Below are 18,339 nucleotides of genomic sequence, written 5' to 3'. Positions count from 1 at the left end.
TGAACTTCCGTCCATTTTGTTATTTTGCAATTTTGCACTATTGATACAGGTTTCTTATTCATTCTAAGGGCCTGTCAGCCGGGACCCCTGGAGGAAAACCCACAGACAGCCCAACACATTGAAACTCTCCACTAAACTGAACATTGAACCCTTTAACAACAGGCACACCAATCTGTTATGTATTGGTGTAAAATGAAATTACAAAATGTGAACACTGTGAAGATATGAGTCAAATTTATATCCATATTTACCCTGTTTCCTTCTTCACAATTTGTCACCATGACGACTGCTTGCACATTTTGCTCCCATATCATTTGCCAGAAGTTGGCTACTGTGTTTGGCAGAGGCCCCTGAGCAGCAATGAATTCCTTGCTGGAATTGTAGCCCTGTGAAAAGAAAAGGAGACATAATTTTGAAAATTTACTTTCTCACGCCTGTATTTTAGATGTTTGTTTTGAAGTGAAACTGGCAACCTTATACACTAATAAGACACAATATTAAAACCCTGACTGGTGAAGCAAATAATATTGAGTTTATTATTACAATGGCACCTGTCAAGGGGTGAGATATATTTGGCAGCAGGGCAACAGTCAGTTCTTAAAGTTAAAGTGTTGGAAGCAAGAAAAATGGGCAATTATAAGGATCTTAGAGACTTTGATAAGGTCCAAAGTGTGATGGATAGACAACTGGGTAAGAGCATCTCCAAAATGGCAGGTGTTGTGGGTTGTTCCCAATATGCAATGTATAGTACTTACCAAAAGTAGTCCAAGAAATTACAACTGGAGTACCTGTGACAAGGTCATGGGTGCCCAAAGCTCATTGTTGTGTGTGAGGAGCGAAGGCTTGCCCATCTGTTCCAATCCCAAAGAAGAGCTACTGTAGCACAAACTGCTAAAACACTTGATGCTGGCCATGAGAGAAAGGTGTCAGAACACACAGTTCATCTGTGCTTGCTATGTATGGGGCTGCAGTGCCATAGACTGGCCCATGCTAACCCCTGTCCACTGCCAAAAGTGCCAACAATGGAAATGTGAGCATCAGAACTGGACCATGGAGGGACAGAAAAAAGAGGCCTAGTCTGATGAATTGTGTTTTCTATTAAATCATGTACAACATGTCATGTACGTGTGCTATGTTCACCTTGGGAGGAGACGACAACAGGATGCACTATGGGAAAAAGGCAAGCTGGTGGAAGCAGAGAAAATGCTCTGCTAGGAATCCTTGGGTCCTGGCATTCAAGTGGATGTTAGTTTGAAATGTACCATCTACCAAAACATTGTTGCATACCACTTACAGTATACCCTTCATGGAAACAATATTCCTTAATGGATGTGGCCTCTTTCAGCAGGAAATTGTACCCTGCCACACTGTGAAAATTGTTCAGGAATTGTTTGAGTAACATAACAAAGAGTTCAAGGTGTTGACTTGGCCTCCAAATTTCCCAGATCTCATTCTGATCAAACATCTTTCGGATGAGCTGGAAAAACAAGTCCGATCCATGGAGGTCCCAACTCACAACTTATAGGACTTAAGGGCCTGCTGCTAAGGACTTGGTGCCAGATAACACTGAACACTTTCATAGGTCCTGTGGAGTCAGTGCCTCAGTGGGTCAGAGCTGTTTTGATAGTGCAAAAGGGATGATGATGTGGCTGATCAGTATATTCAAGGACCTTACAGGCAGTTAAGTATGGCAAAGGGCAAGAAATAGGTCCAGTAAGGATGTATAACAAACAACAAGGCATATTTGGCAGTGAGGAAACATGCCAACAAACCAATTTAAGAAAAGAGCTACAGGTAGGAACACTAGAAAGACATTATGAGTAGGAGCAATATTCCTTTCTCATGATGGAATTCAGAATGCTAAACAGACTCTAGAATATGCTGATTTTCACAATCAGAGACAACATAGCTAGGAACACACCATGTGATCTTAATCTAATGTATAGCGCCCAATTAGTTGTTGAAAATGGCACAAAATTGCAAGAAAATCATTACATTTCATAATGTATGAGATACATACAAGCATCATTCTGGTAGCTTGTGGCCTTCCAAAGCTTTTTCAACATTGAGTTTGTTAAGTGTGAAGGGTCATTCTGATGTTAAATTCTAACATAGAAATATTGCTGGTAGGCCAAAAAGCTGTGAGGAAAAGACTGTGTATATTTTCAGTCTGTATAAATGGTTTTTCAACCACACCATGTGTTATAGCAAGATTAAGATGTCATTATCATCACTGATAAATTCCACAATGCTCACATAAGTCTGTAAGACAGCATTTGTCCATGTACACACCTTTGCAAAATTGAAATGGGATGCTGGTTATGCAGGATGTGGAAAACTTGTGCATGCATTTAGAACTTCTAGAACAGACAACTGTAGTGCACTACGTATGGGATCCTCTGCAACATCTACTGTATTAATAAACTTCAGTTAGTTCAAAATGTAGCAGCCAGAGTACTCACTGCAACTAAAAATCTGATCACATTGTCCCAGTGTTGTCTAGGCTTCTCTGATTACCTGTCACATTTCATATTGATGATGTAATCTTGATTCAAACCTATAAAGCAGTAAAAGGACTTGCCCCAGAATGTTTATATGACCTACTGTTTAAATACTGTCCACAATGACAGCTTCTATCTCAAGATTCTGGTCTTTTAGTACTACTAAGAATAATTAAAAACTCAGCAGGGCCTTCTGATCAAGAGCCTTCCAGCTCTGGAAATGCCTTCCCATAAATATCTTAGGCTCAGACACTGTGTCAATATTTAAATCTATGTTAAAAACACATTAATTTTATATAATGTGCACTTAAATATTCCATGTCACTTTCCCTGAGATAATTGTTTGTCAGACCCTTCTAACACATCACTATATGAAGAAATTTAGCAACTGGGCCATAGAAAAATGTGGCCAGCTGGGAGATTGGTACTGTCATCTTTCTGTTGTTACATTCTTTGCAGTGGCGGAGAGGTACTGATGTTTTAGAAAGCCCTCTGACCTAGGTTGCTATTTTTCTTCCCGGAAATAACTAATGCACTCAGAAATAATAACATTATCGAATGAATGGTCATCTCAAATGTTGCTAACACATTCTGTCTTTATTCTCTCAAGCTATCCTGGAATCTGCACCCTGAAGACTTTTTAGGGTATGCCAAGCTGTCCTCCTGGGATTGTGGGCTGAAGACCAGTGCGACTGCAAAAATCAACTAGTCTTGTTTTGAAAGACCTATTGACCCATCCCTTTACAGACATCTAAGTGATACATGTTGTTAACCATCATTCTCTGAGAAGAGGATGAATTGCATTCTGTCTGCTATCAAGTCCTGGAAGGGGAAACTCTCCTTAAACTGCCCTTCAAAAGATTTCTTCTGTTTTTTCCTGCAAGGTTTTAGGGGATTTTTTTCTTGTCTACTCAGAGATCCAAGGCTCGGGCTGTCAATTAAACAGGGCCTGTTAAAACCCAATGAGGCATTCTTTATCAAAAAGTAATCAAAGAGTCAGGGTTGCAGTAATGGCTGGGTGTCCTGGTAGCCAAATTGGGGCTTCTCCTTGTTAGCAAGGGACTATAAAACTGTAAGCAAGGAAAACAAAAGGCCACATTACACTGACTGGGACACGTACATTTAGCTAGGGGTCCAAGTCAAGTCAAGTTGGGGAGCATGCACTGGTACAGTGCGTTGCCGCACCCACTACACAATGAAACAACTCAGGATCCCTGTTTGCAACCCCCCAGGCAGATGCACGGTCCAGTCCCATCCTTCGGAAATGACCCTCTATCTGCCGCAGCCAGGTGTTACATGGGCGACCCCTTAGCCTGGTTCAGCCATTCAGGTCCCCAACAATGAGGATCTTATGAGCCAGATCATCCTCAGGAAAACGCACCACATGGCTGTAGTGCCGTAACTGACGCTCCCTCACATTTCGGTCAATGTGCCTCATTTGGGATTCCATGAGCAACTGCTCATTCAACACAAAGTCAAACCAATGGTACCAAAGGATTTTCCGGAGAGACACAGTACCAAAGGAGTCCAGTCTCTTTCTCAGGTCACTGGATAGCGTCCATGTCTCGCAACCATACAGTATAGCAAGACAGGAAGCACCAGGACTCTAAAGACTTGGACTTTCGTCCTTTTGCATAGATATCGGGAGCTCCACACACAACCTTTCCAGTGACCTCATGACCCCCCATGCTCTCCTAATCCATCTACTGACTTCACAGGAAGAGTCACCAGAGACATGAATGTCACTGCCAAGGTAAGTAAACCTTTCAACAAGGTCAACACTCTCTCTACAAACAGACACATTGCTGATTGCTGTGCCCAAGAGGTCATTAAAGGCCTGGATCTTGGTTTTTATCTAGGACAATTGCAAGCCCAGACACTCAGACTCTTCACTCAGTCTCTCGAGCACCATGATCAGAGCCTCCATTGACTCCACAAAGATCACAGCATCGTCAGAAAAGTCAAGATCCATTAATCTTTCTTCATCAACAGATGTCCCACAGCTGCTGGACCCCACGACCTTGCCTAACACCCAGTCCATACAAGCATTGAACAGAGTAGGAGCAAGAACACACCCCTGACGAACCCCAGAATCAACTGGCAAAGATGCAGAGGTTCTGCCTCCACTCTGCACAGCACTCACAGTACCAGTGTACAGGCCGGCCATGATTTCCAGCAACCTCGAGGGCATCCCGCAAACCCTCAGGATGTTCCACAGGGCAGCTCGATCAACTTAGTCAAACGCTTTGCGAAAATCGACAGATGCTGCAAAGAAACTCTGCTCCATGAGAACCCTCAGTGACAGGATGCGGTCGATGGTAGACTTCTTAGGCGTAAAACCAGACTGTTCCAGTCGCTGGTGGGTGAGCAAGTGATCACAGATCCTATTGAGGTTGAACCTAGTAAGGACCTAACCTGGCACCGACAGCAGTGTTATCCCCCTGTAGTTGCTTCAATCCAGGTGATCACTCTTCACTTTCAAGGTAAGGATGACAAGTCCCGTTTTCCCGTCAGTTGGGATGATGCCAGTTTCCCAAATAGAAGCAAAGATTGCTTGCAATCCCAGGAGGACAGCCTTACCACCAGCCCAGAGAAGTTCACCCCGGATACCACAGATCCCTGCCTTAACCCCCAGCTGTTTCACCACCTGTGCAATCTCAGTGAGACTGGGTGGTTCACAGCTAATCGTAGGATCAGCCTCAAGAACCGTGGACCCTGAGACAGCCAACGTCCTAGCCAGAAGATCAGCTTTGAACAACTGCTCAAAGTAGCCAGCCCAGCTGGTCACAACTGAAGTGTCATCCATAAGGACCATTCCATCAGCCACCCTGACTGCGACTCTCCAAGGAACAGATTCAGATGTGCGTAATGCTTCAATTCCTCTGTAAGCAGGACGTGGGTCGCTAGATCACAGATGGTGTGTCACTTGCTCACAGATACCTCTAACAAACGCCTCTTTATCTGCCCTCAGAGCCCTCGCAGCAGTCTTTCTCATTTCCCGGTACAGACCAGAGTTGCCATTTAGCTGTGCCCTGCAACTCCTCTCGATGATATCCAGAGTGCCCTGCGAGATGAAACACCTCCTTCTAGGAACACTGGTAACACCAACACAACCCTCAGCAACCTTCAGGTTCTTGTCGCGGAAGGTCTCCCACATCACATTAGGATCGGCAGTCGTATCCAAATCTGAAAGTTCCTCACACAAACTGTGTGCAAACTCATTAGAAACAGCCTGGTCTTGGAGTCTGGCCAAGTCCGGGCTCATTTTCCTAGTAGGTGGTAACCTACTGGACCTAAGCTGGATCCTAAGAGTAAAAACAAGTCTGTGGTCAGAATTCAGAGACTGGGAACTTCTGTAGACCCTACAGTTTTGTAAGAGCCTCCAGCATCTGCCCACGAGGATGTGATTGATCTCCTTCACCTCACCACCAGTATTGGATTACCAAATCCAACGATGCCGTTCAGGGCGTTGGAACCAGGATCCAGTGATTCGCAGCCCCTGACTTTAACATGGAGCCACTTTCACCACAATCACCAGACCCATGGGGACTAAGACAATCCTCATAGCCAGCCCTGTCAGTGCCAGTGGTTGCATTGAAGTCACCCATGACCAGAGGAGTGTCACCTTGTGGGCACCCATCAACCACCGAGCAAAGCTGCGAATAAAATGTCTCCCTCACTGAGACATCACTGACCTCGGTCGGAGCATACACTGAGACAACAGACAAGGCACCCAGGGAGTGCTGTAATCTGAGTCGCATAATACGCTTATTGAAAGGAGTGACATCAGACACCATCGGAAGAAGCCAATCCACTACAGTAACAGCTACTCCCTGAGTATGACAGCCATCAGACCGACCAGAATTAATAAAAAGTGTATCCACCTACAGAGATCTGGCCGGTCCCCGGTCTACGCACCACAAGGGTCCACATAGGAATAAAGGAGAAATGAATGACTTTAACTATCTACTTGCACATCATTTTCATTTTAGGCATTAACGAAATAACTAATTATTATTGAAGGTGCTAAAGGAAAGGTACATGAGAAAACCTTTTCCAGAAGCTTTAAAAGTGTGGATGGATATAACTTCTAACTTTTTTAAACTGCAAGATCAGGGAGTAACTTTAACATTCAGAACAGAACGTGTTTTTCTTCATGATGCAATGAGTAATGGGACTACAGAAGTACTTAGAATGTATGAATGTCAGCACAGATGGATTTGTGGCCTGATTGGATGGAGCATGATGCCTTGCCCAGCCAGGAGGCCATAATAAATGGATCAAGTGGATAAAGATGCAGCCCAGCTGGGGTTGGCTGACATCCCAGTCAGGGAAACAGAATAATGGATGAGCTGGGGGAGAATGTGTATCAGAGATAGATCATCATCCAACACGACAGGTGGCAGCACACTTTTGGCGTGACCCCATTTTGGACACCCTCAGCAGTGCATTGGACATGGAGTTTAGCCCTGTTGGGGTATTTGGGTGCCACTAGAGAGCACTACCATGGAAAAACCTTCCTATTTTGTGGAGCTTCTGCATGGTGCAGAAATGCTTCCATCATGCAGTGCTGTAGCATCCAAAGTACTCTCGGGTCCGGTATAAAAAGGAGCTCATCTGTAATATTCAGGGAGTTGGAGTTGGGAGGTAAGGATACAAGGCCTGCCTGAAGGAAAGTGGAGAGAGACAACTGCAATTGTGCTTGGGATTACTTGTGTTTGGAGGAAGAACCTGGAAAAGGTATTTTTGTATAGTAAAATTTTATTTGAACCCTTGACTGTGTTCATACACTTGTGTCTGGAGTCTGGGGCATCCACTACTGGACACAGATGCTATCAACTCAATATGAGCTGACCCACAAACAGTATGTTTGATACCCACCCTGAAAAGGTATCCATGCCAGCTGTTTTGCTGATAAAATGTGATTAATTGATTTTCTAACTGAGGTTGATTTACTTTTTCATGCTGTTTATTTGGACAAGTGACAGGACTGCAGTGCAGCAGGTAGCTGTGCCCACCTTACAGCACTTAAACCCAGGATGTAATCACACCAGAGTGGTTTAAGTATACAATCTGCTTATTCCCCTCTGTCTGACTCCTGCCTTGGACTATATGAGCATGGGGTTTGCATGAAAACTCCCAGCGATGGACTGCTGACCCTTCCAGGGTTATTTCTTGTATCATGCCATGAATTTGTGTTGGAAAAGCATGTTCAGAGAATGAATGGGTGTATAGATTTGCATTGGAAGGTCAACTCCATATATTTCATCATTGTAGTCAATATCAGCAGATCATTGACAGTAGCAAATGTAGAATAAAAATACTGCTTTCTTCTACTTTTTCAAGATGACTACAAAGGTACTTTGTGTCTCTTTTTTAGCATCTTCCATTCCTTTACAGTAACAACTACCAACTGTAATGAGCAGCAAAAATTCCACATTACAGCCATTACACTTACAAAACAGTAGAAACAAAATTGTAAATATGATTGACATGGAGGCTTACAGGCATGAAATTTGCATTGATGTAGTCTGAGCAAGGATTTTCTTGGCCTTTCTGAAGCTTGACTCGGGAGCAGTCATCTGTAAGTGAAGAAAACAAGAAGGGTGAAATGTTAACACCTGGGTACAAACATCCAATGGTGTTGCTTGTGATGATAATGGTGGCCTTCAGGCACATTTTCGTAGAGTTCATTTGAGTGGGGAACTGTGGTGCTCAGCTTGAGAATCATTCGTGTAGAGAGAGGGGAAGGGCTGCACAAAACATGAGGCAAGTGTCTCAGACTGGTTAAACTGATTGTGTCAAGTGACAATGCAGACCAAAACATGACATAATCTTATCTCAGGGAAGCACAAGGGTGCCGTGGTTAGTACTGCTGCCTCATAGTTCAGGTCACATTGATCTGTCCAGCACAGTTGGCAACCGTCAGGGACACTTAAAAATCCTTTGTACAATAATAATCCACTCAAAACTAATTCACTTTCTCCTTTCCCTTTGACTTCAAAGCATTTGGCCAAGATTAACGAAACTCTCGAAATGTTTTTGAATTTTTGCCAAACTTGAGGTGAAGCTCATCAATAGAGCTCACCTAAAGTCTAAGGGTGTGCTGTCAGATTATACTTTCACTTTTTGGCTTTGCCTCCCTGAGTAAATATGTGTGATGATAAGCAAGCTACTAGTTTGTTACATTCTTTTTACAATCTGATACACAGCAAACATTTCTCTTTTTTTAAAAAACAGGAAACTGACACTTGGATTTTCATTGAGAGAAATATTAGACTCATGTGTAGTCAATGCAATGCGGAAATACTAATGGACATGCTGACTTGACTGATTTCCTCAGTCCACAGCTTTACACAACCCACATATAGTAGCAGATCATCTGAAGACTGCAAGTCAGTAAGTTCAGGTCGTATAAACATCTCACCTAGGGATGCCATCACCAGCTTCGATTTCATTGTAGGGCACTGGCATCAAAAGAGAAATAATGTTTTGAGAATAAAGATTAAATCCATCAAAGTGACTGGTAAAGTTTGCTTTTAGTTCATTTATGATACCAATAATTGTTTTACTGTAAATTTAAAAGTATATCATTACTGTTATTTGTATTCAGTAACACAGGTGACAAAAGAGGGTGCAACGACGTCCTTGTTTACTGCATTACTTACACAACAGAACTACACATTAAACTAAAACATACACACACATTTACAGTAAGTACAGAAGCCTTATGGAACTGTCATGAATTCTATTCAAAACATAATTTTTATTACTGTTTCCTGCCTCCTCCTTCATTTTTGATGTTTCATTCATTTGTATTATCTTTTATGACTTTAACTCCACCACTTTTGTTTATTGTAGCACCCAACCCAACTGATGGAAGCTGTGACATTAGCACTGCAAAATTATTTAAGATGGTGTCATGGTGGTTCTGATGTCCAAGATTTTGGATTGCAAAGGAAAAACTTTGTCTTGGTTTTAGTTATTTAGGGAGGAAGGACTTTCCACGCCTTTGGTTAGGGTTTGGGGCTTGGTATTTTGGTTCTATTGATTTCTTTTAGGTAAGACTTTTGCTTTGTTTTTGAAATTTATTTTTTCTTGTCTTCTGCTTCATTTCATTATTTCTTCCATTCTTTTTTTGCCATTCTGGCAGGACATTAACAGATTAGGTCTTACACCATAATGATTACCAGGTGAGAGGCCGGTGGTCAGAGGTCATGTCATTTTTCTAACCTACATAATCCAGACCAGGGTCACGATGGGAGGCTAGAGCCTATCCCAGCTAGCATAGGGTGCAAGACAGGAGCAAACCCTGGACAGGGTGCCAATCCATCACAGGATGAAAACACCCACTCTCAGCAAGGCCAGTTTAGTGTTGCCAGTTTATCTAACCTGTATATCTTTGGACATTGGGAGGAAACCGGAGCACAAGAAGGAAACCCACACAGACACGGGATGATCATGGAAACTCCATACAGGGACGACTCAGGACACAAACCCTGGTCTTCTTAGTGCAAGGCAGCAGCATTACCACCGTGTCACCATGCCACCAATAATCAGATGTTTTTTTTATTCTGAGGCATTAGAAAAAACAGGAGATGAAAGGAGTTCAAGGGAAAGCTAGAAAAAATTAAAACCAGAGAACCATCAGTGCTAATCATCAAAACCAACACTCTAAACCAAAGGAATAGTAAAAAAAACTTGTAGGAAAAATCCCTAACACTAACTTGGAAACTTGGCCCTAACCCACACTAATTTTTGCCATTTGTTCTTTTGCTTTTACACCAGTACTCATATAACAAACTTCTAAGCACCTCCATCTTAAATAGGCAGAGTGTGATGACTCAGCTTTTGTGTCACGTTAATATCAAATTTCTCAGCTATATTAAACAGTACGGACACCGTCATGCAGTGATTGACATTAAAATAGCTCTGTCCATATGAAACAAAATGGCATTGCAAGAAAACCTAAATAATGAAACCAGCAGAAAACCCCATAATTGAACAAATTAAACCAGGGGAGGCAAAAATGCAGAGAACTTCAAAATTAAAAATTTCCCTACACAATATGTTATAGCCCTCTCTCCAGTCATGTGTGCGGTTGAAGCATTTATGAAGTTGCGCAGCTTAGGAAAATGAAGCGTTTTGGGTGGGGATTCAGTCTTTTTTTTTGGTAAAGGCACGCAGTTTTTCCCTGATCTCTAAAACAGTTTTCTCACTGCCTTGTAAGACCAGATGAAGTTCACAAAGGAAGTGGAACACATTGCTTACAAAGAAGTCTCTGCCACAAATACTTTGTTCAGCATTTCACATTAATGTGTACATGCTTTCCTGTGGTGACAGTTGTGAAAACAGGCCACTATCTCCTTCCTGCCTTGCAAAATCTTTTAAGGGAATTTTCTGTACTCCACCAAATGTCATTACAGATTAGCAAATCTGTGTGATCAGCTGACGTGTCTATTAAACAGCATGGAAAATAAGTGTTGCTGTAGACTACAAGTCAAAAGGATAAAGTTTATAATTGATATAACTGAGTCTGCAGTGTTTTTTTTTTAAAATGCATCAGAGATAAAGGAAATTTTCACAGAAGGACTTGAACAGAAAATATCACTATACACAGATGATAGGTTACTATACTGCTCAAAAGAATTAAAGGAACACTTTTTAATCAAAGTATAGCATCAAGTCAATGAAACTTCTGGGATATTAATCTGGTCAGTTAAGTAGCAGAGGGGGTTGTTAATCAGTTTCAGCTGCTGTGGTGTTAATGAAATTAACAACAGATGCACTAGAGGGGCAACAATGAGATGACCCCCAAAACAGGAATGGTTTAACAGGTGGAGGCCACTGACATTTTTCCCTCCTCATCTTTTCTGACTGTTTCTTCACTAGTTTTGCATTTGGCTACGGTCAGTATCACTAATGGTAGCATGAGGCGATACCTGGACCCTACAGAGGTTGCACAGGTAGTCCAACTTCTCCAGGATGGCACATCAATACGTGTCATTGCCAGAAGGTTTGCTGTGTCTCCCTGCACAGTCTCAAGGGCATGGAGGAGATTCTAGGAGACAAGCAGTTACTCTAGGAGAGCTGGAGAGGGCCATAGAAGGTCCATAACCCATCAGCAGGACCAGTATCTGCTCCTTTGGGCAAGGAGGAACAGGATGAGCACTGCCAGAGCCCTACAAAATGACCTCCAGCAGGCCACTGGTGTGAATGTCTCTGATCAAACAACCAGAAAGACTTCATGAGGGTGACCAAAGGGCTCCATGTCCTCTAATGGGCCCTGAGCCCACTGCCCAGCAGCATGCAGCTCGATTGGCATTCGCCATAGAATACCAGAATTGGCAGATGCACCACTGGTGCCCTGTGCTTTTTACAGATGAGAGCAGGTTCACCCTGAGCACGGACAGAAGTGAAAGGGTCTGGAGAAGCCATGGAGAACATTATGCTGCCTGTAACATCATTCAGCATGAGCAGTTTGGTGGTGGGTTAATGATTGTCTGGGGAGGCATATCCATGGAGGGTCACACAGACCGCTACAGGCTTGACAAAGGCACCTTGGCTGCCATTAGGTATCAGGATGAAATCCTTGGGCCCATTGTCAGACCCTATACTGGTACAGTGGCTCCTGGTGCACGACAATTCCTGGCCTCATGTGGTGAGAGTATGCAGGCAGTTCCTGGAGGATGAAGGAATTGATACCATTGACTGGCCACCACACTTGCCTGACCTAAATCCAATAGAACACCTCTGGGACCTTATGTTTTGGTCCATCCAATGCCACCAGGTTGCACCTCAGACTGTCCAGGAGCTCAGTGATGCCCTGGTCCAGATCTGGGAGGAGATCCCCCACAACACCATCTGTCATCTCATTAGAAGCATGCACCGATGTTGTCAGGCATGTATACAAGAACACAGGGGCCATACAAAATGCTGCGTACAATTTTGAGTTGCTGCAATTAAATTTTGGCAAAATGGACTAGCCTGCCACATAATTTTTTCACTCTGATTTTTGGGGCGTCTTTGAATTCAAGGCTCTGTAGGTTGATCATTTTCATTTCCATCAAACGATGTGGCATCTATATCAGTATAGATATCCAGGAGGATTTCTTTTTCCCATTGAGATCTGATGTGTTTTCAAAGTGTTCCTTTAATTTTTTTGAGCAGTTTATATATATCAGATCCACAAAATACCATGCCTACAGCCCTAAATATACTAGCTGAATTTCAAAAGATACCTGGACTCAAAATTAATTTGAACTTTTCCAGAGAATTCTCTAGCAAACAACACTAGATTGGACACCTTCTCTTTTATCATTGAAGATTAGTTTAAATACCATCCATCCCATCCATCCATCCATCCATTGTCCAACCCGCTGAATACAGGATCACGGGGGTCTGCTGGAGCCAATCCCAGCCAACACAGGAACCAATCCTGGGCAGGGTGCCAACCCATCGCAGGACACACACAAACACACCCACACACCATGCACACACTAGGGCCAATTTAGAATCGCCAATCCACCTAACCTGCATGTCTTTGGATTGTGGGAGGAAACCACAGTGCCCGGAGGAAACCCACGCAGACACGGGGAGAACATGCAAACTCCACACAGGAGGACCCGGAAGCTTAACCCGGTCTCCTAACTGCGAGGCAGCAGCGCTACCACTGCGCCACCGTGCCGCCCATAGTTTAAATACCTAGGGGTCAATATCACAAGTGAATATAAAACTCTTTTTCAACAAAATGTTGCTGTTGCATGGACAAAATTAAACAAGACGTGTAAAGAGGTCAACCCTCCATCTTACTTTCAGGAAGAATTAACAATGTCAAAAAGAATATCCTCCCGAAACATCTGATCCTATTTAAAAACATCCCCATGTACATTAACAAATCTTTTTCTATGACATTAGATTCAATCATAACCTAATTTATTTGGAATTCAAAAAACCCACACATTCAAAAGGCGACCTTACTACAACCTAAATCAGAAGGCGGCATGGCTTTACCTAATTTTCAGTTTTATTACTGGGCAGCAAACATACAACTATAAAAACCTGGACATTGACAGAAATAGATGAACACACACTAGCTTGTTCCGCAATAGAAGTAAAATCCTGCAGCACTTCTTTAAATTCCTTGCTTTGTACACCAGTAAATACAAGTTATCGTCAATATACTAACAACCCAACTGTCCTTCATTCACTCAGAATATGGAACAAATGTAGGAAGTATTTTAAGATAGAGAAGCTTTTATCTGTGGCACCTCTGCAAGAGAACCACCTTTTCCAACCCTCTCAAACATATGCCATTTTTAATGCCTGGAAAACATTCGGGATTAAATCACTTGCATAGACAACGTATTTGTATCCTCTGAACAGTTACACTCCAAAATTTGTTCCCAATCAACACAATTTTTCTACTATCTCCAAAATTAGAAACTTTGCTAAATGAAATCTGCCCAATTTTTCTCACCTCTCACCTATTTCTATTCCAGAAGAGATATTGATCAGTCTTGGGGACTTAGACAGCATTTCTATAATATATAAAAATATTTTAAAGTCCTTTACTTTTAAATATCCCAGAGTACAGCAGGAAAAGGATCTCTTACTTAACATTTCAGAAATGGAGTGGAAGGCAGTCATACACAGAATTCACTCTAGCTCCATACTGTATGTGCAAAGCATTAAATTATTCAACTTAAAATCTTTTATTGAGCACATCTGTCTCGCTTAAAATTGTCCAAAATGTTTCCAGGGCAAGATTTAACCTGTGAACATTGCAATCAAGTTCCAATCTCACTGGGTCACATGTTTTGGGCCTGCACCAAATTAGCATTATTATGGACAAAAATCTTTAAATGTCTTTCAGACAACCTTGGTGTCACAATGTCCCCTAATCCATTAACAGCTGTGTTTGGTGTTCTTCCAGATGGGTTTAAAGTGGAGAAGGACAAACAAACTGTAGTTGCCTTTACTACACTATTTGCACGTAGACTTATCTTGCTCAACTGGAAGAATCCTAAATCTCCTCTTTAAAGTCAATCAGTAACTGATGTTATATAATATTTGAAATTGGAAGAAATCAAATTCTTACTTAGAGGATCTGTGCAAAACTTTTTCAAAACCTGGCAGGATCTAATCAATAACATTTCAGAATAAGCATTTTAATTCAGGAAGCAGATTTTCTCTCTCTTTTATTTACTCTATTTTTATTCATTTATTACTTTATCCATCCATCCATCCATTATCCAACCCGCAATATCCTAACTACACGGACATGGGGGTCTGCTGGAGCCAATCCCAGCCAATACAGGGAGCAAGGCAGGAAACAAACCCCGGGCAGGGCGCAACCCCACTGCAGTTTTACTTTATCTATTTACTTATTTTTACTAGCTTAAAGTTATACTCTGCTGGCTTAGCTCTCTTTCTCATTGGGGGTTGATTTGTTTCTAGCAAAGTCTTGTAAAACTTGACTTATAGGTGTGAAATGTTATTTGATTTTAATAAAATCAAAAAAAAAACAAAACAAAAGAGTATATATTTTAAGCTTAGATGGTGACTACTATGTGTATGCTTGTAAGAATATGTAAAATGGAGTCTTGGGACTTTAAGATGAACATGCTTTGTGTCTAGCCAAAAGTAACTTAATCAACAGTCAACCAGACCATAAGAACTTATCGGTTGTCCCAAATTTTGACTGATGCAATATCTTAAATAAGGCAGAGTTTTATTGGGAAAAGGGTCAGTCAGCAAGACCCTGTAAATTGAAAGGATTTTAAAAAGGCACTGCCAGAGAGACAGCATAACTTCCAAGACCAGGAGGAGAGAGAGAAACAGCTACCAAAGAGAAGACAACTTAGGCTGACTTTGACATCTACTGACTTCCTCTTCATTCCCAAGCATCAGGCCTGGTTTAAGAAACCATAGACTGTAGCAATCAAAGCCATAGCCTCATGAAACTAAGCTTGCTATGTGAACCTGATTTGAATGGTTCAGGTGGTTATGTTGCCATATCTAACATTTACACTTAGTTTCTCCTTCAAATAAACATAATTAATGATTAAAATAGTTTAGAGTATTGCTATGTTAAAGTTGTCCTGTTGCTTACTGACATTTAGCAATGGTCGATGATTGTTAATAAAACAAGCTGTCCATTTAGGTATTGTACTGTCAGAGGTAGTGATTAACCCTTGGCTTCTGTTAGTCTGTGTAGCCCTTTCAAAGGCAGCCATCAGGATATTAAAGCCCAACAGAAGTAGCTGTTCCTGGCTTTTGCTAGGGTATTCTGAAGTGTGGTCCTTTCAGGAGAAGTAATCTGAAATCAGATTGACATGTAAGTGAATCCTGGCAGAGATGCCTCGTGAGTAGAATGGCTTCTAGCACCTGGTAAGATATCTAAGTTGAAGTAGCTAGCCTTGGCCAATGTTGAGATATTCCTGCTTTGTATTTTAGCTTTATCTGTACCGAGTGATTATTGAATTGGTAGTTTTGCAGGATATATGTGTGAATCAAGGCTAACAGTTTCCTTCAGCTAGGTGCATTTCCCAACCAACTCATAAATGTTCTTTCCTGAGTATACTGTAGACAACACTAGAACATTTGAGAGTGTATGAGCCATTTAGATGTCACCATACTCACAAGGCAACACATTTGTAAACCGGTTCTTAATCTTATTCCCTGGAAGCAATGCTGCATTGGTTGACTGGTTTGTGCCAACAGAACGAAGACTCTGAAAGAAGAGGTAGAAGTTAAAATAAAAGAGGAGACTGACAAGGGTATAAGCATAGGAATTGTATGGAGTGAGTGAGAAAAGAAATCCAGTACCTGATAATCCTCTGAGAAACCAAAATCTGTGTCACGATGCTTGCAGTAGAAGTGACTGGGAAAATTGCTGATTGTGATTGGCCTAGAAGAGAAAAAGAGAAAAGTAGTGTAGATTTTCAGGGTGGGTTCTGTAAGGAGCAGCAAGAATATTCTTCATGTGTGTGATTACATGTGGCAGAAACCTACTCGATTGAAGACCTCCAGCTGGTGGGACTAAATTTTGTTACAACTGTCTTACTTAGGATATCATTCAACTAATCTTTTTTTATTTTGTGCCATTCTCAACTGGACTTCTAATTCCAGATTCACTTTTTACACAACATGTCATTCCTAACATTGCTATTCCATCCCAGTCACTCATTACTATGACCCACACTTGGGATGAATTAATGAGAGAACTTTCAATGAAAGTATTTAATACTTTAAGCAACATAAACATAATATATTATTGCAAAGTCACAATCTGTATTAAACATAATTCTTTGTGGAAGACTATAGCATTTTCACTATTACAGTATATTGGCACTAGCAGGGAAGATAAAATATATTCATCTTCATTATGCTATAGTGAAAGTGAAAATATGATGTGAAGTTTCAAATGTAGGACTCACAAAAGATTTTATTTATTTGGCTGACTTACTAAATGATCTGAAGAAAGTTAATTTTATTTGCTGAAACGAATAAAATTCAAAACAAAGGAATACAACAGCATGTTACTTTCCTCACTGTATTTGGAAGTAGGTATGCTCCATCAAATCAACTTGAAAAATATTGTGACAAGAATATCTCAAAAGCTATTTCTTAATTTCTGCATATTTGCACTTTTTATTCATTTTGGAATACTATCATTTTTATTTGGAACTACATCATACATTATTTATCTAGGCCTTTCCCACAGCTTAAGCCTCTTATGGTACTCAGAACATTCTCCATATACAACAAAAACATTCTCCATATACAATAAACTGCTCTCCATCCCATAAACCTTAAAAAGGGCATCATCTGTTTATGCATCATCTGTTTACTGCATCAAGTGAAAAGGTCACAACCCTCCTTCACTGCTACCAGCAAGAAGACAAAAAACATTCCATGCATTTCTTACTTGTTCTTCATACTGTCGGAGTGCTTAATTGGGAAACCAGATGGCCTGGATATGGAGAAATAAAATAATACATTTTGCATTAGAAGACTAATTAGATGGAAAAAACATGTTTTATGCTTGACAGAAAAATGCAAGGAATTCGGGAAGAAGGACAATTCGAAACTGATCAGATTGTTAAATAAAGAATAAAGAAAAACATGCAGTGCAGATGCAGCCATGAAAACTGAACAGTACAACCTCCGCTCACAGTATTTTCATGTAATCTACTGTGTTACATGCTTGGGTAGCACAAATGAATCAAAGATGGTGCTCAAAATGCTTCTAAAAATGAATATCTATCAGGATCTGTCATTTTCTAACCTGTTTAGTCCTAAACAAGGTCATGGGGGTTGCTGGAGCCTATTCAGCCAGCATAAGGTGCAAGGCAAGAGCAAACACTGAACAGTGTGCCAGTCCATCACAGGGAGAACAAACACACACACACACCATCAACACGCTAAGGCCAATTTACTATCACCAGTCCACCTAACCTGCGTGTCTTTGGATTGTGGGAGGAAACCAGAGCACCAGGAGAACACCCATGCAAGGATGATCTGGGATGCAACCCTGGCTTCCTATAAAATATCTAAATATGGTAAATGTCAATACAGTGTTGCTACTAAGATACCATAATTCAATTTATTTGCAAATATTGGAATGAATTCCACTTGTTCACTTGCTACTTTTCAGCAAGACATTTAGCACTAAAGTAGTTACATAAATAAGGGCTTGAATTATCATTTTCTGTTCTTGAAGTTAGGGTTTTGAGTCAAGCAAAAAGATAACTATAGCTCTTTTAACATATTCATATTTTTAACAAAATAGTAAACAAATAAGCATTTCTTTCAAAATTTTGCAATGAATAAC

General features: G+C 41.2%; 1 protein-coding gene across 3 annotated transcripts in view; it reads right to left on the bottom strand.

The window, feature by feature from the left end:
- Positions 1–18,339, bottom strand: part of LOC120542530 (receptor-type tyrosine-protein phosphatase H-like) — a 123,031-nt gene that overhangs the window by 24,463 nt on the left and 80,229 nt on the right. For all 3 annotated transcript variants that reach the window (XM_039775057.1, XM_039775056.1, XM_039775054.1), the window contains 5 exons: positions 17,434–17,478; positions 16,332–16,413; positions 16,146–16,236; positions 8,007–8,083; positions 252–386 (listed from right to left, as the gene is read on the bottom strand). In XM_039775057.1, coding sequence (XP_039630991.1) covers positions 252–386; positions 8,007–8,083; positions 16,146–16,236; positions 16,332–16,413; positions 17,434–17,478 — 430 coding nt within the window. The remainder of the gene's footprint in view (positions 1–251; positions 387–8,006; positions 8,084–16,145; positions 16,237–16,331; positions 16,414–17,433; positions 17,479–18,339) is intronic.

Source organism: Polypterus senegalus, chromosome 13 (assembly GCF_016835505.1).
Source record: "Polypterus senegalus isolate Bchr_013 chromosome 13, ASM1683550v1, whole genome shotgun sequence".
In the NCBI taxonomy this organism is placed as follows: domain Eukaryota; kingdom Metazoa; phylum Chordata; class Cladistia; order Polypteriformes; family Polypteridae; genus Polypterus; species Polypterus senegalus.
The sequence above is the reverse complement of the archived record's forward strand: the minus strand, read 5'-3'. Positions and strand labels throughout refer to the sequence as shown.